The sequence below is a fragment of the Triticum aestivum genome, chromosome 2A, assembly GCF_018294505.1.
Source record: "Triticum aestivum cultivar Chinese Spring chromosome 2A, IWGSC CS RefSeq v2.1, whole genome shotgun sequence".
NCBI lineage: Eukaryota > Viridiplantae > Streptophyta > Magnoliopsida > Poales > Poaceae > Triticum > Triticum aestivum.
This window is the reverse complement of record NC_057797.1, coordinates 46,264,948-46,282,471: the sequence shown is the minus strand read 5'-3', so window position 1 is coordinate 46,282,471 and position 17,524 is coordinate 46,264,948. Positions and strand designations below refer to the sequence as shown.

The 17,524-nt window shown below is 41.3% G+C and overlaps 1 protein-coding gene across 1 annotated transcript; it reads right to left on the bottom strand.

The window, feature by feature from the left end:
* Positions 1 to 75: 75 nt before the first annotated feature.
* Positions 76 to 1,224, bottom strand: LOC123187355 (uncharacterized). Its single transcript, XM_044599208.1, has 3 exons — positions 757 to 1,224; positions 547 to 633; positions 76 to 438 (listed from the first exon to the last, which is right to left on the bottom strand). Exons 1-3 carry the CDS (start codon positions 953 to 955, stop codon positions 419 to 421), a joined length of 306 nt encoding a protein of 101 aa, XP_044455143.1. The 5' UTR covers positions 956 to 1,224; the 3' UTR covers positions 76 to 418.
* Between the last annotated feature and the right edge of the window lie 16,300 nt (positions 1,225 to 17,524).

Genomic DNA, 17,524 nt, shown 5'->3' with positions numbered 1-17,524 from the left:
GTGCAGATCCAATTGAGCAGTCCCTAAAGCTGGAAGGATTATAGTTGAAAAAAAATACCTGGATAGCCTTTGTTGTGATACTACTTGCTTTATTGTCAATGAGGAAGTGCTAGAAGTATGAGAAAAATCCCAGTATACCATCAATTATTGATTACTTGTCAGACCCAAGAAAGCATTCACACCTCCAAGATGTTTGTTAGACTGTTAACATAGCATGAATTCACTTCAGATTACTCCTTTCTGTACATATAATTAGATAAAAGAGAATACTGGTTATGAACTATATTCATAATATGAATGACAGTGTGAATCTCTCGGCAGAATTATGAAGCAAATATTGGTTAGGAACCAAGGTTAAAAGCAAACCTCGCATATGATAATATTGCTATTCTTTTCTTCTTCATTTCCATTTTTTTCTTCAGTCCATAAGTGCATGAACTGAACAACCAAATCAGATTTAAGCAGAAATAGAACAATAGAGGGGTTGGGTGCAGATCATCCAGTTTTAAACATCAAGAACTGGAATTTGCAAAAACAGTAATCTACCTGGCGATGTTGGGTGTCGTCCACCGGAGGAGATGGAGGAGCATGTCCCGATGTCCCAATGGAAACTCCTTGACCTCTCAAGTCCATCTACCAAACACGTAAAAATTCCTCAAATCATCTCCAATTGGCATGTCAATCGACATGTTCTTGCTTCCTGACCAGCTCAAAAGAAAATTCAAAGAGAAAATAGAGAGGAACGTGAGTTGTAACCATTGACAGAAGACGCTTGTGAGGGCCAGTGCGGCGCAGCGAGCCAGCGTCGGCAACGGCAAGGGCCCGTCCACCAGCCGCGAGAGCCGAACTGGTCGGGCGCCGCGGGGGCAGCGCGTCGATGGGCGGTCGAGCCGTTGCGGAGGGTGGCGGGGCTCGGACGCGGGGACGGGGATTTCCTGCGCCGATTAGCTCCCATCCGTGGACGGACGCGGATCAGGTCGAGGACGGCGCGCTGATGCCGCCGTGGATCTGGGCGCTCCCTCTCCCTTCCCTTGCCTTGCCTTCCCTTCCCTTCCCTTGGGAGAGGAATAGAAGGTTGGGGGCGACGGCACAGGGGGGCGAGGAGATCGCCGGCGGCGGGGTTGGATTGGGGTGCGGCGGCGGCTGCGACTGGAGACGGGAGAGGAGGTAGGGCTAGCGAGGGATTGGTTCTGTCGCGACGCTAAAACCAGCGGAGGGGAGGTGGTGGACGGAACAAAAGAATCTACGAAGGTTAACCTACGAAAAAAACCGAACGGACGAAAATTAACCAGTGGAGACTACCAATTGCTCCATTAGGAGTAGAGATATAAAAAAATACGATGCCTTCTATTCTTTGCCTCCACTCAACTTTGCCTCGGGCCATGCAATGATCCACGTGGTGATAAGGGTACCCTACGCTAACCAACGGGTCCGTTTTTGCCATAAAAAATTTCTCCGAACTCATTTGATCCCAACTCCCATACAACAGGAACGCATATATGGACCTAAATTTGTCACCATAATATGTAAGGTAATTGGCTCAAGCGTGACTAAGCATTATCAGATCCATATATAAGAGAACTTCGTGCAAAAAAAAGTAATACATGGTGTATGCATCCATGAATAACTTAAATTGAATGAACAACTAATTAGGTCTTTCTAACAGAATTGATAACTTATGGAAGAACGATCAAGGAAGATAATTACGGTGTCTAACTTAAACCCTAATAACAAACATCAGGTCTGTCTTAACAAATTTGAAAGCGTTATGGAAGTAATCGAGGAAGATAAATGCAATGTCTAATGGGGGTAAACTATATGCAATGTTGAACTGAAAGTTAAATGTTTTGGTTGCAACTGAACGCATGACCTATCTTCTTGTTAGAAATTTGTGATGTGAGCAAACCATGCACACGATACAGTAATTTAGGATTTAGATAGGTTGTTGTAGAATCTAATCATTTAATAGGAAAATATTTTCACTCGAGATGCCATAAACAATTTGACATCAAAATCTGGTAAGAACTACATTTCTAGCCATACAATCGAGAAATTACCAATTCCTAAGATCCTTGAACCCAGTAAAGTTTTGCAACAAGGATGGTCTAACAATAGCTAGATCACCACCCTCTCTGAAATTTCGTCAAGCATGTGATGGTGGAGCAAAGCGAGTTATACCTGCTTAGTGCCTGACTGAAGCGACTCGGTTTGAGATTTCGTCGCCATTACCCTTGCAAGGGTGCACGGCCTCACCATGAGCGAGAGAGGGTAACAAAGCCATTCTGGTTCAAATAGGATGAAGGCGTGAGTGGTAGGAGAAGCATATGCCCTGGCAGTTGTGTGGCCAGCTATGTACATGCAAATACAATACATAAAATTATTGAAATTCCAAGCTGAATAGAAAATTCAGTTGGAATTCCATGTCCACATCAAACCCCAATTTACATCAGATTAAGAAACCTTATTTTTACCAAAAAATAATAAGCACAAGCGGTAGAACAATAGTTATATACCTAAACTAGGACAATGCCCGTGCGTTGCAACGGGATATAAATATTTTAGTATGTTAGCTTGTCATTTATCTGTTCATATTAATTCGATTGTGTAAATAAATGTTTATCAAATTCGGCTCGTGGTTTAGCTTATATTTTGGTGAGAAGTTTGGTAAGTAAATTAAATAGAATTGATTTAGAAGTCAAGTAGATTAAAGTGATTGAGGGAAGGTTGAACGAAGGGGTAGTGAAAACAAAAGTGATACATGGAACCCTATATTCTCTTTAATTACTATAAATAGTAATAGTTAATGATTCGTGCGTTGCAACGGGAGCCATATATATTTTGATGGTTCAACATCTATAATATATAGCTTTAGCTTCATCGTGCACATCACACAATATTGTGTTCCTTTACTACTAATTTAATCTTCTCTTCTCCTCCTCCATCCACTATCTTCGCCTCTCCACCTCTCGAATCCAAGTTCGCCGCGTTTTTCACTGGTGCTCTGGGTCAACCTCGCCTTCATGAGTTTTTATATCACACACACGTATAACCCTACAATCCTAAATTTCAAGAAAACGTTCACCAAATTGCACAAAGAAACAACATCTAACAAACTGTTTTGAAGACTCGCATGTAAAAAAACCGACTTATTGTAGAAAGAATATATCAAAAACTCATGAAGGCGAGGTTGACCCTGACAACTATTTTGATTGAGTAGGTTATTATATATGATGATTTCTAATAAAACTTTGACACAAAAGAGGATACACCATATTCGAATGCACATGGCGTAATGCATGTAAAATAAACATTTTAAATATCAAATATTTGTATGATAGCTGAATGCCCGTGCCTTGCCACGGGACAAATTTAAGTTTGTTCAAAAAAATGTTGAATAGAGTAGGCAATATATATAATTCCCACATTTGATAATTCCCATATCAATTATGCACATACATTTCTCAAAAATGAAACAAATACAAGCTTTAAGAAATAAAAAGAATTAAGTTCTCATGTGTCCATAAGAAAGCGGCTAAGATCAACATACTTCTTGACCAGTACCATCTTATCACCAGGCATACCCACAAACGGCATGAACTAAATCCTAGGTCTGCAGTTGTATGTACTATATATATTTTATTTTTGTGAAAAATACTATAAGACACAAAGCACCTATGATCTTCAGGAATGGACATCTGCTCTGTCGTTAAAATGTGTGCATCATGTCCAACTCGGCAGGATCTACAAAGGATAATCATTTTCTCACAGTCCATGGAAGACAATTTTCTGCAACCGACCGACATCTCATGGAATAATACCACATGTTACAAGGCAAAAACTTGGATTACCATACAATACTGCCTCGTCCTAAGCAGCCGGCCTCTCCAGATCTCCAAGACGTGCCTTCTCCACAGATAACCCCTCCTCGGATTCTTGTAATCAGGACAGAGGAGATGGATGTTATTGGACAAAACACAGCCAAATCTCTTCTATGTGGAGAGAAAGAAACACGTACCTGCACTTTGTAGTTGTGCAGCGCGAAAAGAGCTAGCACCGGCTAGATGCCCTCGGTGGCCTCCCTCCTCCCGATGACGAGCTCCTACGGCCGCGCCCGCTGCAGCTCGAGCCGCCGCCTCATCTCCAAACATATGTTGTATGTTGGCAGACGCCTCCTGCGGGGCCTTTTTTTTTCTTTGCGGGTGCCTCCTGCACGGCCCTGGCATGGCCTGCATCCCTCTTACTCGCCTTGGCTGAATCAGCAGCGGCCCCGGCTACGACATGAGACTACTCATTCCCGCTGGGCAATCTCCTCCTGCGCAGCCATAGCGGCGCCTCCCGCTGGGCAGGAAGCGGTTGTGGGACTTGTTCCCGTTGCATGGCCCAGGGTCTTCCTCCTCAGCATCGCTATCGCTTCGCGGCGATACCTGACTTCCCCATCTGACGGGAATGTTGGATCTGAATCCACCGTGGGGTTTGGGAGAGGGGAGATGGGGCGCCGGGGTAGATGGAAGAGGACGTAGCTGGCAGCGAGGATATCCCGAGACAGATTTTGGGAACGGGCCCCGGTGATTTCGGGGGCGATTAAGGAGAGAGAACACGACTTAAGATGGAATCAACGGACAAAGCGGAGAAGGGCGAGCTGAAGTGGGAGGTCGGACGAAATTTAGCGACGTAAGAGGGGAGACGGAACCTTACGGTTCTTTTAGGTAGTAGAGATAAAGTTTACAGATGCACATGAACAGATCAACACGAATAGAGTCAAACAAAGGGTTGAATCGGGAATCTCGCGATGGTCGGAGCAGAGGAGGTGGAGCAGGCTGGTAACAGGGGGAAGAAGCTTCAGTCCGCCGTCTCCATGGGATGTGGTGCCTCCGCCGCATCTGGGGAGGTGCCGCAGCCCCATCTCAGATGGTGCAGCCGCCTTGGAGGGAGGTACGTGTGGCGAAGCTCATGGCTATGGCGACGAGGAGGGGCGGCGCACTCATGGTGATGTGATGGCGGCCCGATCTTTCGATAAGAGTGGGGATAATTATCGATTTGGTGGATTTTGACCTTGACGATCCGGCTATACCGTACCCGACGATACGCCTCGACAATTGCTAAACCAATCTCTGATGGTTATTGACCTTGCCGTATGCACGATCAACCTGAACAACGAGGTTCGAGTTCCTGCAAGCAACCAAAGAACCGGCGAGAACAAAGATGAATTGCAACTGAAATTGCGGATAATAAACTGAGCACCCGAACTAGATGAAAAGTTGGGGTTCCACTGTGGATCTGATAAGGTGGTAGTCCTATACGTCTCATAGATGCGAATTGTAGCGATGGCTAGACAATACAATAAAACCCGAGTAAAAACCCTAGAATAGAATGACTATTTATTAAAGGAGCGTGTGGCCGCCGCCTTGATGTCTCCTGGCTTGCAAAACCTGGTCGGCGTGACGCCATATGGAGGTCCACGTCCTTGGTGCTTGTGGACTTCTGTGCACGCATGCGTTGGATGGATGTAACATGGCCTTGGAGCCCACCTTCTTAGGAGTAGGACGTTGCATGCATGGTGCATCTCATGAATGGTTCGGTTGCATCATAGTAGTACACATGCAAGTATGTGTTCACATATATGCCATGGATGTGTATATAATCTCTCATTTTAACACGGGGCTTGTACAAGTCTTCGACAATTCTGCATAAGATAAAAGATTGTGTTGTATTTTTATTCATAATAACAAAAAAATAATCCCTATAATTATTAATAGAAATCACCTGATTATTGCATACGCGAACAATATTTTTGGTCGTATCCATATACGCCATGTTGACATCATTCTCCCTTTCTTGAAAACGAAACCATCCTTGGCTTTCGATAATTCGAAAATCGATTAACCTAGAAGACAAAGTGTATACATGGTATATGTATAAATCTTCCGTTTTAATATCCCTGCATTGTTGGACTACTAATGTCGTACATGAGTAGTAAGCATATCTCGTGGGATGAAAGTCCAAATAATTGTCAAAAGAAATACACCAACATGAAGTATTACGTGTTAATTTGCACATATAAGTGAAGCAAATATTTCTGTCAACCCATTTGTATTTCTCCGCATTAAACCATCCGAATGAAGGTAAATAAAAATTTACTGTTTCCGAATTGCATGCTAAAATATGTGGATTGAACCAAATATTCAACAAACTATTCGGCATAATACCAATATTGGAGGTCATATCAAAAGGATCAAGCATTCCCAAAAGCGTATGATCTTTTGAGCCAACAAGTATTAAACCCGAAAATTTCTCATATGTGATGCAACTTCGGTGTACCAAAAACTCATTGTTCATACAATGTTCTCCAATCAATTTAATTTTAAGTTTCTCAAGGGTATGAACACTAGTAAAAGACTTCAGACTTGCCAACTCAGAAATTTTATTCTTGGCATGCGGCAAATTCATAGGTTGATCAAGCATAATATCACATATAGAACTAGCATGTGAAATAGGTGTGACCACTTCTTCATGTTGTATTATCTCTACATAACCAAAATCAGGAACAAAGCTCTCGCATGGCTCATAACTAACAAGAGAAACATCATTTTCTTCAACTATCTGATCACACAACTTATCCAAGTTATCAACACAAATATCCATAACAACTGGGGTGATCGAAACGGGTGGAATTTCATTCAACTGAACATATGAAGTTTTCAATGTGTTATGACATACACCAATCTCATCCGGAAGGGTAGATTCACCCGGTAAACTTAAATGAGCAAGATGATCATCTAAAATAGGTGGTGTGAGCAAATCAGTACCTTCGTCATTACCTTGTAGTCCTTGCTCACATAAAGTAAGATCGGTCGGTGACGATGCCTCATAAACTTCATGTTGCGCAATCATAGTTGATGGTGCAGTAGAGGAATGAACCTTCTTTAATGGGTCACGCTTGTTCGTCATCCATACATGTCTTCTTATTTTTTGTTCAGCTTGACAAGCAAGACAAAACAAATGGTCGACAGAATATAGTTCATCATGCATCAATATGTCTTGTATATCATGGTTTAAACCTCTCCAAAATCTATTCAGAAAATCTTCTTCACATTCTTCTAAGCCAAGACGAAGCAAAACAGTACACAAACTATCATAATACTCTTCAACAGTGTTATTGCCTTGTGTTGAACGTTGTAATTTTCTAAGCAAATCACTGGCATGATATGAAGGAACAAATCGGTCTCGCATAACAAGTTTTAAAGCTTTCCAAGTAGAAGGTCTATTACAAATATTTTCCCTGCAATAATTTCTCCACCAAACTGAAGCAAAACTGAAGAAACTTTTAGTGACATCATTTTTTTTCTTATGCTCAGAAAAATCATGGCTACCAAATATTTCTTCTACCTCAATTTCCCAATCAATATATGAATCAGGGTCATATTTACCTTCGAAATTTGGCAAAGAGGTAACCTGATGATGTGTGTTTCTACCATGATGTAGATCATGTGACTGTCGTTGTACCTTCTGTGGTGGGTAAGAATGATCTGTATGAAAATGTGGCAAGGCATCTCCCACAATAGACGCAACCCAACTGTTGACCGTTCTAGAATCTGCCATAGTTAGTACCACACGAAAACAAAATCACAAGTATAATGTTCCTATGGTACTACTCGGAGGTGGTGGGAAAATTCTCTCAACACTCTAGCAATTACCAAGCTCTTACCAGTTCTTACTGTGCTGCAGTGGTTGTCAGCCGTTGGCGATGTCAATAATTATCAAAAGATTGATATAGCGATTACCAAGTGACCGAATAGGATACAATATAGGTAGTGGAGCTTGGTGATGGTTTTCTCAACTCACAATATGTGGCACAATTAAGCAAAAAGTAATGCAAGCTGAATAATTGCTCAAACTCCTAACTAGTGCTGGTAGTCAATTAGTAAGAGAGAAAACAATCTAAGCCCATATACTGAATCAAGTGAGTGGAAACCGATGAAAAAAAAATGATAGCTCTAAGTAGCTATATATAAGAGATACTGAATCAAGTGAGTGGAAACCGATGAAAAAAAATGATAGCTCTAAGTAGCTAGATATAAGTGAGGTATAAACGCAGTGTATGACAACCAAAAGCAGAAGATGGGCAGCAATTACCACGTATGTGCAAAAAGTAAAAGTTCTGGACAGCAGGAGATATTCCAAAAGTTGTGAACCGGCCGGCACTGTGCAAATATTTCTTCTCTGTTTCCTTTTGTCCCTTTTCTCTCTCTTTTTTTTTCTCTTTTTTCTTCTTTTTTCTTCCTTTTTTTTCTCTTTTTTTCTCACTGGCCGGCTACTAGCAGAAGATACACAAGATGGCATGTACACTAAGTTGGGGCCAAAAGAAGAAACAAAAATGCGTTGACCAAGTGCTACAGCAAGGAAACAAGGCTAGGAAAGCTAGCTAGATATTACTACTGTGATTAGAGAGTAGTACTACTACTTCACACAAGATCAGTTGGCGGAGTGGTGTGGCGCGCGTGGAATGATGCAGAACGGTGCCGCGCGGGGAGTCACACACAAATGGTGAGATGTCTGGTGACTTGCGTCGGCGTATGGTGAGCGGCGCGGAGCAACAGACACGGTGTGCCAGGACGTCTGGTGTCGCGCGAAGCGCAAAGTGTGGACGGATGGGACGTGCGGAATATGTGATGCGATCGAAACAACACCTGAGAAATATTGTAGCAAAGGAAAATCAAGGCGTCCGGAGTCAACAAAAATTGGAAACAATCGATCAGAATCTTGCATTTTTCAGACAATAGATGAGCTTACGCGGAAGATATGATGGACAAAACAAGTTCGATCTAGTAGATGTTTTTCCCCAAACGAATCTAAACCAGCACTAATACTAGGATGAATGCAAACAAAAATTCAACAACACAAATACTAGATGCAAAAATTGCTAAAGGCTAAAAAAATAGGTGCAAAGGAGGAACTAATCTATATTTTTTTGGCTTTTTCGTGGGTTATAGGACAGAAAAATAAATCAATCTAACAAAACTATAAACCTCTCATCGATAAACCTGAAAACTGATACCACTTGATGTGACGGCGGCCCGATTTTTCAATAAGAGTGGGGATAATTATCGATTTGGTGGATTTTGACCTTGACGATCCGGCTATACCGTACCCGACGATACGCCTCGACAATCGCTAAACCAATCTCCGATGGTTATTGACCTTGTCGTAGGCACGATCAACCTGAACAACGAGGTTCGAGTTCCTGCAAGCAACCAAAGAACCAGCGAGAACAAAGGTGAATTGCAACTGAAATTGTGGATAATAAACTGAGCACCCGAACTAGATGAACAGTTGAGGTTCCACTGTGAATCTGACAAGGCGGTAGTCCTACACGTCTCGTAGATGGGAATTGTAGCGATGGCTAGACAATACAATAAAATCCGAATAGAAACCCTAGAATAGAGTGACTGTTCATTAAAGGAGCGTGTGGCCGCCGCCTTGATGTCTCCTGGCTTGCAAAACCTGGTCGGCGTGACGCCATATGGAGGCCCACGTCCTTGGTGCTTGTGGACTTCTGTGCACGCATGCGTTGGATGGATGTAACATGGCCTTGGGGCCCACCTTCTTAGGAGTAGGACGTTGCATGCATGGTGCATCTCATGAATGGTTCGGTTGCATCATAGTAGTACACATGCAAGTATGTGTATTCACGTATATGCCATGGATGTGTATATAATCTCTCATTTTAACACGGGGCTTGTACAAGCCTTTGACAATTCTGCATAAGATAAAAGATTGTGTTGTATTTTTATTCATAATAGCTAAATAATAATTCCTATAATTATTAATAGAAATCACCTGATTATTGCATACAACAACAACAACAATAACAACAACAAAGCCTTTAGTCCCAAACAAGTTGGGGTAGGCTAGAGGTGAAACCCATAAGATCCTGCAACCAACTCATGGCTCTGGCACATGGATAGCAAGCTTCCACGCATCCCTGTCCATAGCTAGCTCTTTGGTGATACTCCAATCCTTCAGGTCTCTCTTAACGGACTCCTCCCATGTCAAATTCGGTCTACCCCGCCCTCTCTTGACATTCTCCGCACGCTTTAGCCATCCACTATGCACCGGAGCTTCTGGAGGCCTGCGCTGAATATGCCCAAACCATCTCAGACGATGTTGGACAAGCTTCTCTTCAATTGGTGCTACCCCAACCTGATTATTGCATACGCGAACAATATTTTTGGTCGTATCCATAGACGCCATGTTCACATCACATGGCCAAATCTGGGTGGGTCGCGTGCTCGTGGGCAAAGCTCAGTGGGTCGCTAGAGCCTGGGAATGGCCAAATGAAGGAAGGGATCGTCAGAGGTGGTGAGATCGGTGGGGAGCAGCAACGGAGTCCAGGTCGGGGAATCGAGGTCGAGAGCCGGCTATATTTAAAAAAACAATGAACCGAGGCGGCGTGTAGGCAGGGTTCATGGAATCTATGTCGTACATGTCAAGGAGAAGAAGAGGTGCCCGTCTCTGGTCTTTTTTTAGCTATGATCTATTTTTTGGCAGGAGTGCGCTGCGGGCCCAAATGATTTTTACGTACTCATGACGGACGGTGACAATAAAACGTATACTATGAAAGGAAAGCATTACTTTTTTCTCAAAAACAATTAATAAAACCAGACGTATGGAGAACTATGAAAGCTTTAGTCTTTTATTATTAGGTAAAGATAAAGATGGGTATATCTACTTAATGAAACATAAGTCTGAAACATTTAAAAAGTTTAAAGAATTTCAGAGTGAAATGGAAAATCATCGTAACAAGAAAATAAAGTTTCTACAATCTGATCGCGGAGGCAAATATTTGAGTTACGAGTTTGGTCTTCATTTGAAACAATGTGGAATAGTTTCACAACTCAAGCCACCTAGAACACCACAGCGTAATGGTGTGTCCGAACGTCGTAACCGTACTTTATTAGATATGGTGCGATCTATGTTGTCTCTTACCGATTTACCACTATCGTTTTGGGGTTATGCTTTAGAGACGGCTGCATTCACGTTAAATAGGACACCATCTAAATCCGTTGAGATGACACCATATGAACTGCGGTTTGGCAAGAAACCTAAACTGTCATTTCTTAAAGTTTGGGGCTGCGATGCTTATGTGAAAAAGTTTCAACCTGATAAGCTCGAACCCAAATCGTAGAAATGTGTCTTCATAGGATACCCAAAAAAAACTATTGGGTACACCTTCTATCACAAATCCGAAGGCAAGATATTTGTTGCTAAAAATGGATCCTTTCTAGAGAAGGAGTCTCTCTCAAAAGAAGTGAGTGTGAGGAAAGTAGAACTTGATGAGGTAGTTGTACCTTCTCTCGAATAGGAAAATGGTTCATCACAGAAATCAGTTCCAGTGATGCCTACACCAATTAGTGAGGAAGCTAATGATGATGATCATGAAACTTCAGATCAAGTTACTACCGAACCTCGTAGGTCAACCAGAGTATGATCCGCACCAGAGTGGTAAGGTAATCCTGTTCTAGAGGTCATGCTAGCTACTTGACCATGACGAAACTACGAACTATGAGGAAGCGATGATGAGCCCAAATTCCGTGAAATGGATTGAGGCCATGAAATCTGAGATGGGATCCATGTATGAGAACAAAGTGTGGACATTGGTTGACTTGCCCGATGATCGCCAAGCAATAGAGAATAAATGGATCTTCAAGAAGAAGACTGACGATGACGGTAATGTTACTGTCTACAAAGCTCGACTTGTTGCCAAAGGTTTTCGACAAGTTCAAGGAGTTGACTACGATGAGACCTTCTCACATGTAGCGATGCTTAAGTCTGTCCGAATCATGTTAGCAATTGCCGCATTTTATGATTATGAAATTTGGCAAATGGATGTCAAAACTGCATTACTTAATGGATATCTTAAAGAAGAGTTGTATATTATGCAACCAGAAGGTTTTGTCGATCCTAAAGGTGCTAACAAAGTGTGCAAGGTCCAGCGATCCTTTATGGACTGGTGCAAACCTCTCGGAGTTAGAATGTACACTTTGATAGTGTGATCAAAACATATGGTTTTATACAGACTTTTGGAGAAGCCTATATTTACAAGAAAGTAAGTGGGAGCTCTGTAGCATTTCTAATATTATATGTGGATGACATATTGTTGATTGGAAATAACACAGAATTTCTGGATAGCATAAAAGGATACTTGAATAAGAATTTTTCAATGAAAGACCTCGGTGAAGCTGCTTATATATTGGGCATCAAGATCTATAGAGATAGATCAAGACGCTTAATTGGACTTTCACAAAGCACATACATTGATAAAGTTTTGAAGAAGTTCAAAATGGATCAGTCAAAGAAAGGGTTCTTGCCTGTATTACAAGGTGCAAATTTGAGTCAGACTCAATGCCCGACCACTGCAGAAGATAGAGAGAAAATGAAAGTCATTCCCTATGCCTCGGCCAAAGGTTCTATCATGTATGCAATGCTGTGTACCAGACCTGATGTGTGCCTTGCTATAAGTTTAGCAGGGAGGTACCAAAGTAATCTAGGAGTGGATCACTGGACAGCGGTCAAGAACATCCTGAAATACCTAAAAAGGACTAAGGATATGTTTCTCGTTTATGGAGGTGACAAAGAGCTTGTCGTAAATGGTTACGTCGATGCAAGCTTTGACACTGATCCGGATGACTCTAAGTCGCAAACCGGATACCTATTTATTGAATGGTGGAGCTGTTAGTTGGTGCAGTTCCAAGCAGAGCGTCGTGGCGGGATCTATGTGTGAAGCGGAGTACATAGCTGCTTCTGAAGTAGCAAATGAAGCACTCTGGATGAAGGAGTTCATATTCGATCTAGGTGTAATACCTAGTGCATCGGGTCCAATGAAAATCTTTTATGACAATACTGGAGCAATTACCTTAGCAAAGGAATCCAGATTTCACAAGAGAACCAAACACATCAAGAGACGCTTCAACCCCATCCGCGATCAAGTCAAGAAGGGAGACATGGAGATTTGCAAAATACATACGGATCTGAATGTTGCAGACCCGTTGACTAAGCCTCTTCCATGAGCAAAACATGATCAGCACCAAGACTCCATGGGTATTAGAATCATTACTATGTAATCTAGATTATTGACTCTAGTGCAAGTGGGAGACTGAAGGAAATATGCCCTAGAGGCAATAATAAAGTTGTTATTTATATTAACTTATATCATGATAAATATTTATTATTCATGCTAGAATTGTATTAACCGGAAACTTGATACATGTGTGAATACATAGACAAAACAAAGTGTCCCTAGTATGCCTCTACTTGACTAGCTCGTTAATCAAAAATGGTTAAGTTTCCTAACCATAGACATGTGTTGTAATTTGATAAATGGGATCACATCATTAGGAGAATGATGTGATGGACAAGACCCATCCATTAGCTTAGCATAATGGTCGTTAAGTTTTATTGCTATTGCTTTCTTCATGACTTATACATATTCCTCTGACTATGAGATTATGCAACTCCCAAATACTGGAGGAACACCTTGTGTGCTATCAAACGTCACAACATAACTGGGTGATTATAAAGATGCTCTACAGGTGTCTCCGAAGGTGTTTGTTGGGTTGGCATAGACCGAGATTAGGATTTCTCACTCCGAGTATCGGAGAGGTATCTCTGGGCCCTCTCGGTAATGCACATCACTATAAGCCTTGCAAGCAATGTGGCTAATGAGTTAGTTGCAGGATGATGCATTACGGAACGAGTAAAGAGACTTGCCAGTAATGAGATTGAACTAGGTATGATGATACCGACGATCAAATCTCGGGCAAGTAACATACCGATGAATAAGGGAATTGCGTATGTTGTTATTGCGGTTTGACCGATAAAGATCTTCGTAGAATATGTTGGAACCAATATGAGCATAGGTTCCGCTATTGGTTATTGATCGGAGATATGTCTCGGTCATGTCTACATAGTTCTCGAACCTGTAGGGTCCACACGCTTAACGTTCGATGACGATTTGTATTATGAGTTATGTGTTTTGGTGACCGAAGATTGTTCGGAGTCATGGATGAGATCACAGACATGATGAGGAGTCTCAAAATGGTCGATATGTAAATATTGATATATTGGACAACAATATTCGGACACCGGAATGGTTTCGGGATGTTTCGGATATTTATCGGAGTACCGAGGGGTTACCGGAACCCCCCGGTGAAGTAATGGGCCTTCATGGGCCATAGGGGAGTGATACGTCTCCAACGTATCTATAATTTTTTATTGTTACATGCTATATTATATTCTGTTTTGGATGATTAATGGGCTTTATTATACACTTTTATATTATTTTTGGGACTAACCTATTAACCGGAGGCCCGACCCAAATTGTTTTTTTCCTATTTCAGTGTTTTGAAGGAAAAGGATATCAAACGGAGTCCAAATGGAATGAAACCTTCGGGAACGTGATTTTCGAAACAAACATGATCCAGAGGACTTGGAGTCTACGTAAAGCAATCAACGAGGAGAGCACGAGGTGGGGGCGCCCACCTCCCCCAGGCGCGCCCTCCACCCTCGTGGGGCCCACGTTGCTCCACTGACGTACTTCTTCCTCCTATATATACCCATACACCTTGGAAACATCAGATATAGAGCAAAAACCCTATTTCCACCGCCGCAACCTTCTGTACCCGTGAGATCCCATCTTGGGGCCTTTTCCGGCGTCCTGCCGGAGGGGGCATTGATCATGGAGGGCTTCTACATCAACACCATAGCCTCTCCGATGATGTGTGAGTAGTTTACCTCAGACCTTCAGGTCCATAGTTATTAGCTAGATGGCTTCTTCTCTCTCTTTGGATCTCAATACAAAGTTCTCCTCGATCTTCTTGGAGATCTATTTGATGTAACTCTTCTTTTGCGGTGTGTTCGTCGAGACCGATGAATTGTGGGTTTATGATCAAGTTTATCTATGAACAATATTTGAATCTCCCCTGAATTCTTTTATGTATGATTGGTTATTTTTGCAAGTCTCTTTGAATTATCAGTTTGGTTTGGCCTACTAGATTGATCTTTCTTGCAATGGGAGAAGTGCTTAGCTTTGGGTTCAATCTTGCAGTGTCCTTTCCCAGTGACAGCAGGGGCAGCAAGGCATGTATTGTATTGTTGCCATCGAGGATAAAAAGATGGGGTTTATATCATATTGCATGAGTTCATCCCTCTACATCATGTCATCTTGCTTAAAGCATTACTCTGTTATTTTGAACTTAATACTCTAGATGCATGCTGGATAGCGGTCGATGTGTGGAGTAATAGTAGTAGATGCAGAATCGTTTCGGTCTACTTGTTGCGGACGTGATGCCTATATACATGATCATACCTAGATATTCTCATAACTATGCTCAATTCTATCAATTGCTCGACAGTAATTTGTTCACCCATCGTAATATTTATGCTCTTGAGAGAAGCCACTAGTGAAACCTATGGCCCCCGGGTCTATTTTCCATCATATTAATCTTCCAACACTTAGCTATTTCTATTGCCGTTTATTTTACTTTGCATATTTATCATAAAAATACCAAAAATATTATATTATCATATCTATCAAGATCTCACTCTCGTAAGTGACCGTGAAGGGATTGACAACCCCTTTATTGCGTTGGTTGCGAGGTTCTTATTTGTTTGTGTAGGTGCGAGGGACTTGAGCATGGTCTCCTACTGGATTGATACCTTGGTTCTCAAAAACTGAGGGAAATACTTACGCTACTTTACTACATCACCCTTTCCTCTTCAAGGGAAAACCAACGCGGTGCTCAAGAGGTAGCAAGAAGGTTTTCTTGCGCCGTTGCCGGGGAGATTCGCGCCAAGTCAAGTCAAGATTTGATTTCCCGCCAACGAGCCATTTCTAGCGCCATTGCTGGGGATCTACGCAAAAGTCAACATACCAAGTACCCATCACAAACTCTTATCCATCGCATTACATTATTTGCCATTTGCCTCTCGTTTTCCTCTCCCCCACTTCACCCTTGCCGTTTTATTCGCCCTTCTTCCGTTCGATCTTTTGTTTGCTTGTGTTACCAAGTACCTTCTATTTGCTTGCATCTTCGCTTGCTAAAAGTTTATGGATCCTCATCCACTTGCTAATCTCTTTAAAAGATCCAATTATGATGAACCTATTGCTAGTGAGTTGAGTGCACTAGATTATCTTTATGAGGTTTTGCTTGAAATTCGTGAATCTGAAAATTGTGATGAAGTACTTTATGAAGTGATTCACGATAGATCTTTGAATAAAAAGCATGATTGCAATGATGTTACTATAAATTCTCTTGATGTCAATCGTGCTAATAATATGCAAAACCCTAAGCTTGGGGATGCTAGTTTTGCTATGCCCACTAGTTGTTGCAATGATCATGACTGGGGTGATTCTTCTTACAATCTTGAAAATTTATTTAAGCCCCATGATGAATATGAGATTGATAATAATGTTTACAATAATATTGAAAGTGGGTTTGGAAGAGTGTCAACTTTAGATCCCACATATTTGGTGAATGTTCAATCTTATGAAGTTTTTGATAAAAGTGGGTTTGGAGAGGTCATGACTTTAGTTAATGTTAATCCCACTATTTTGGAAGAGTGTCAACTTTGCATACATGTGGATCGTGTTAAGAATATGTTTTGTGATAGCTATATTGATGAATTTGATTATGATCCTACATGTAACTATTATGAGAGAGTGGTTAAATTTTCATGTTGCTAAATTACCTCTCGCTATGTTGAGATTGCTATTGTTTCTTTCCTCTTCCTTGCATATGCTAGATCTTGCTTGTCTTGCTAATTTGTTTTCCTATAAAATGCCTATGCATAGGAAGTATGTTAGACTTAGATGTGATTTTCACATGTTTTATGTTGCTATCTTTGTGCTTCAATTCTTGTCTTTCATGTGAGCATCATTGAAATCTCAATGTCTAGCTAGGGGCGTTAAACGATAGCGCTTGATGGGAGGCAACCCAATTTTATTTTAGTTTTTTCCTTTTTGCTTCTGTTTAGGAATAAATATTTGATCTAGCCTCTGGTTAGATTTGTTTTTATGTTTTAATTAGTGTTTGTGCCAAGTTAAACCTATAGGATCTTCTTGGATGGTAGTTATTTGATCTTGCTGAAAATTCTAGAAACTTTCTGTTCACGAAAACAATTATTAAAAATCACCAGACCGTGATAAAATATTTATTCCAATTGCAGAAGATCAATAAACAAATTTTTTAGGTCGTCCTATTTTGGTAGATGTTTTTTAGTTCCAGAAGTTTGCGTTAGTTACAAATTACTACAGACTGTTCTGTTTTTGACAGATTCTGTTTTTCATGTGTTGTTTGCTTATTTTGATGAATCTATGGCTAGTAAAATAGTTTATAAACCATAGAGAAGTTGGAATATAGTAGGTTTAACACCAATATAAATAAAGAATGAGTTCATTACAGTACCTTGAAGTGGTGTTTTGTTTTGTTTCGCTAACGGAGCTTACGAGATTTTCTGTTGAGTTTTG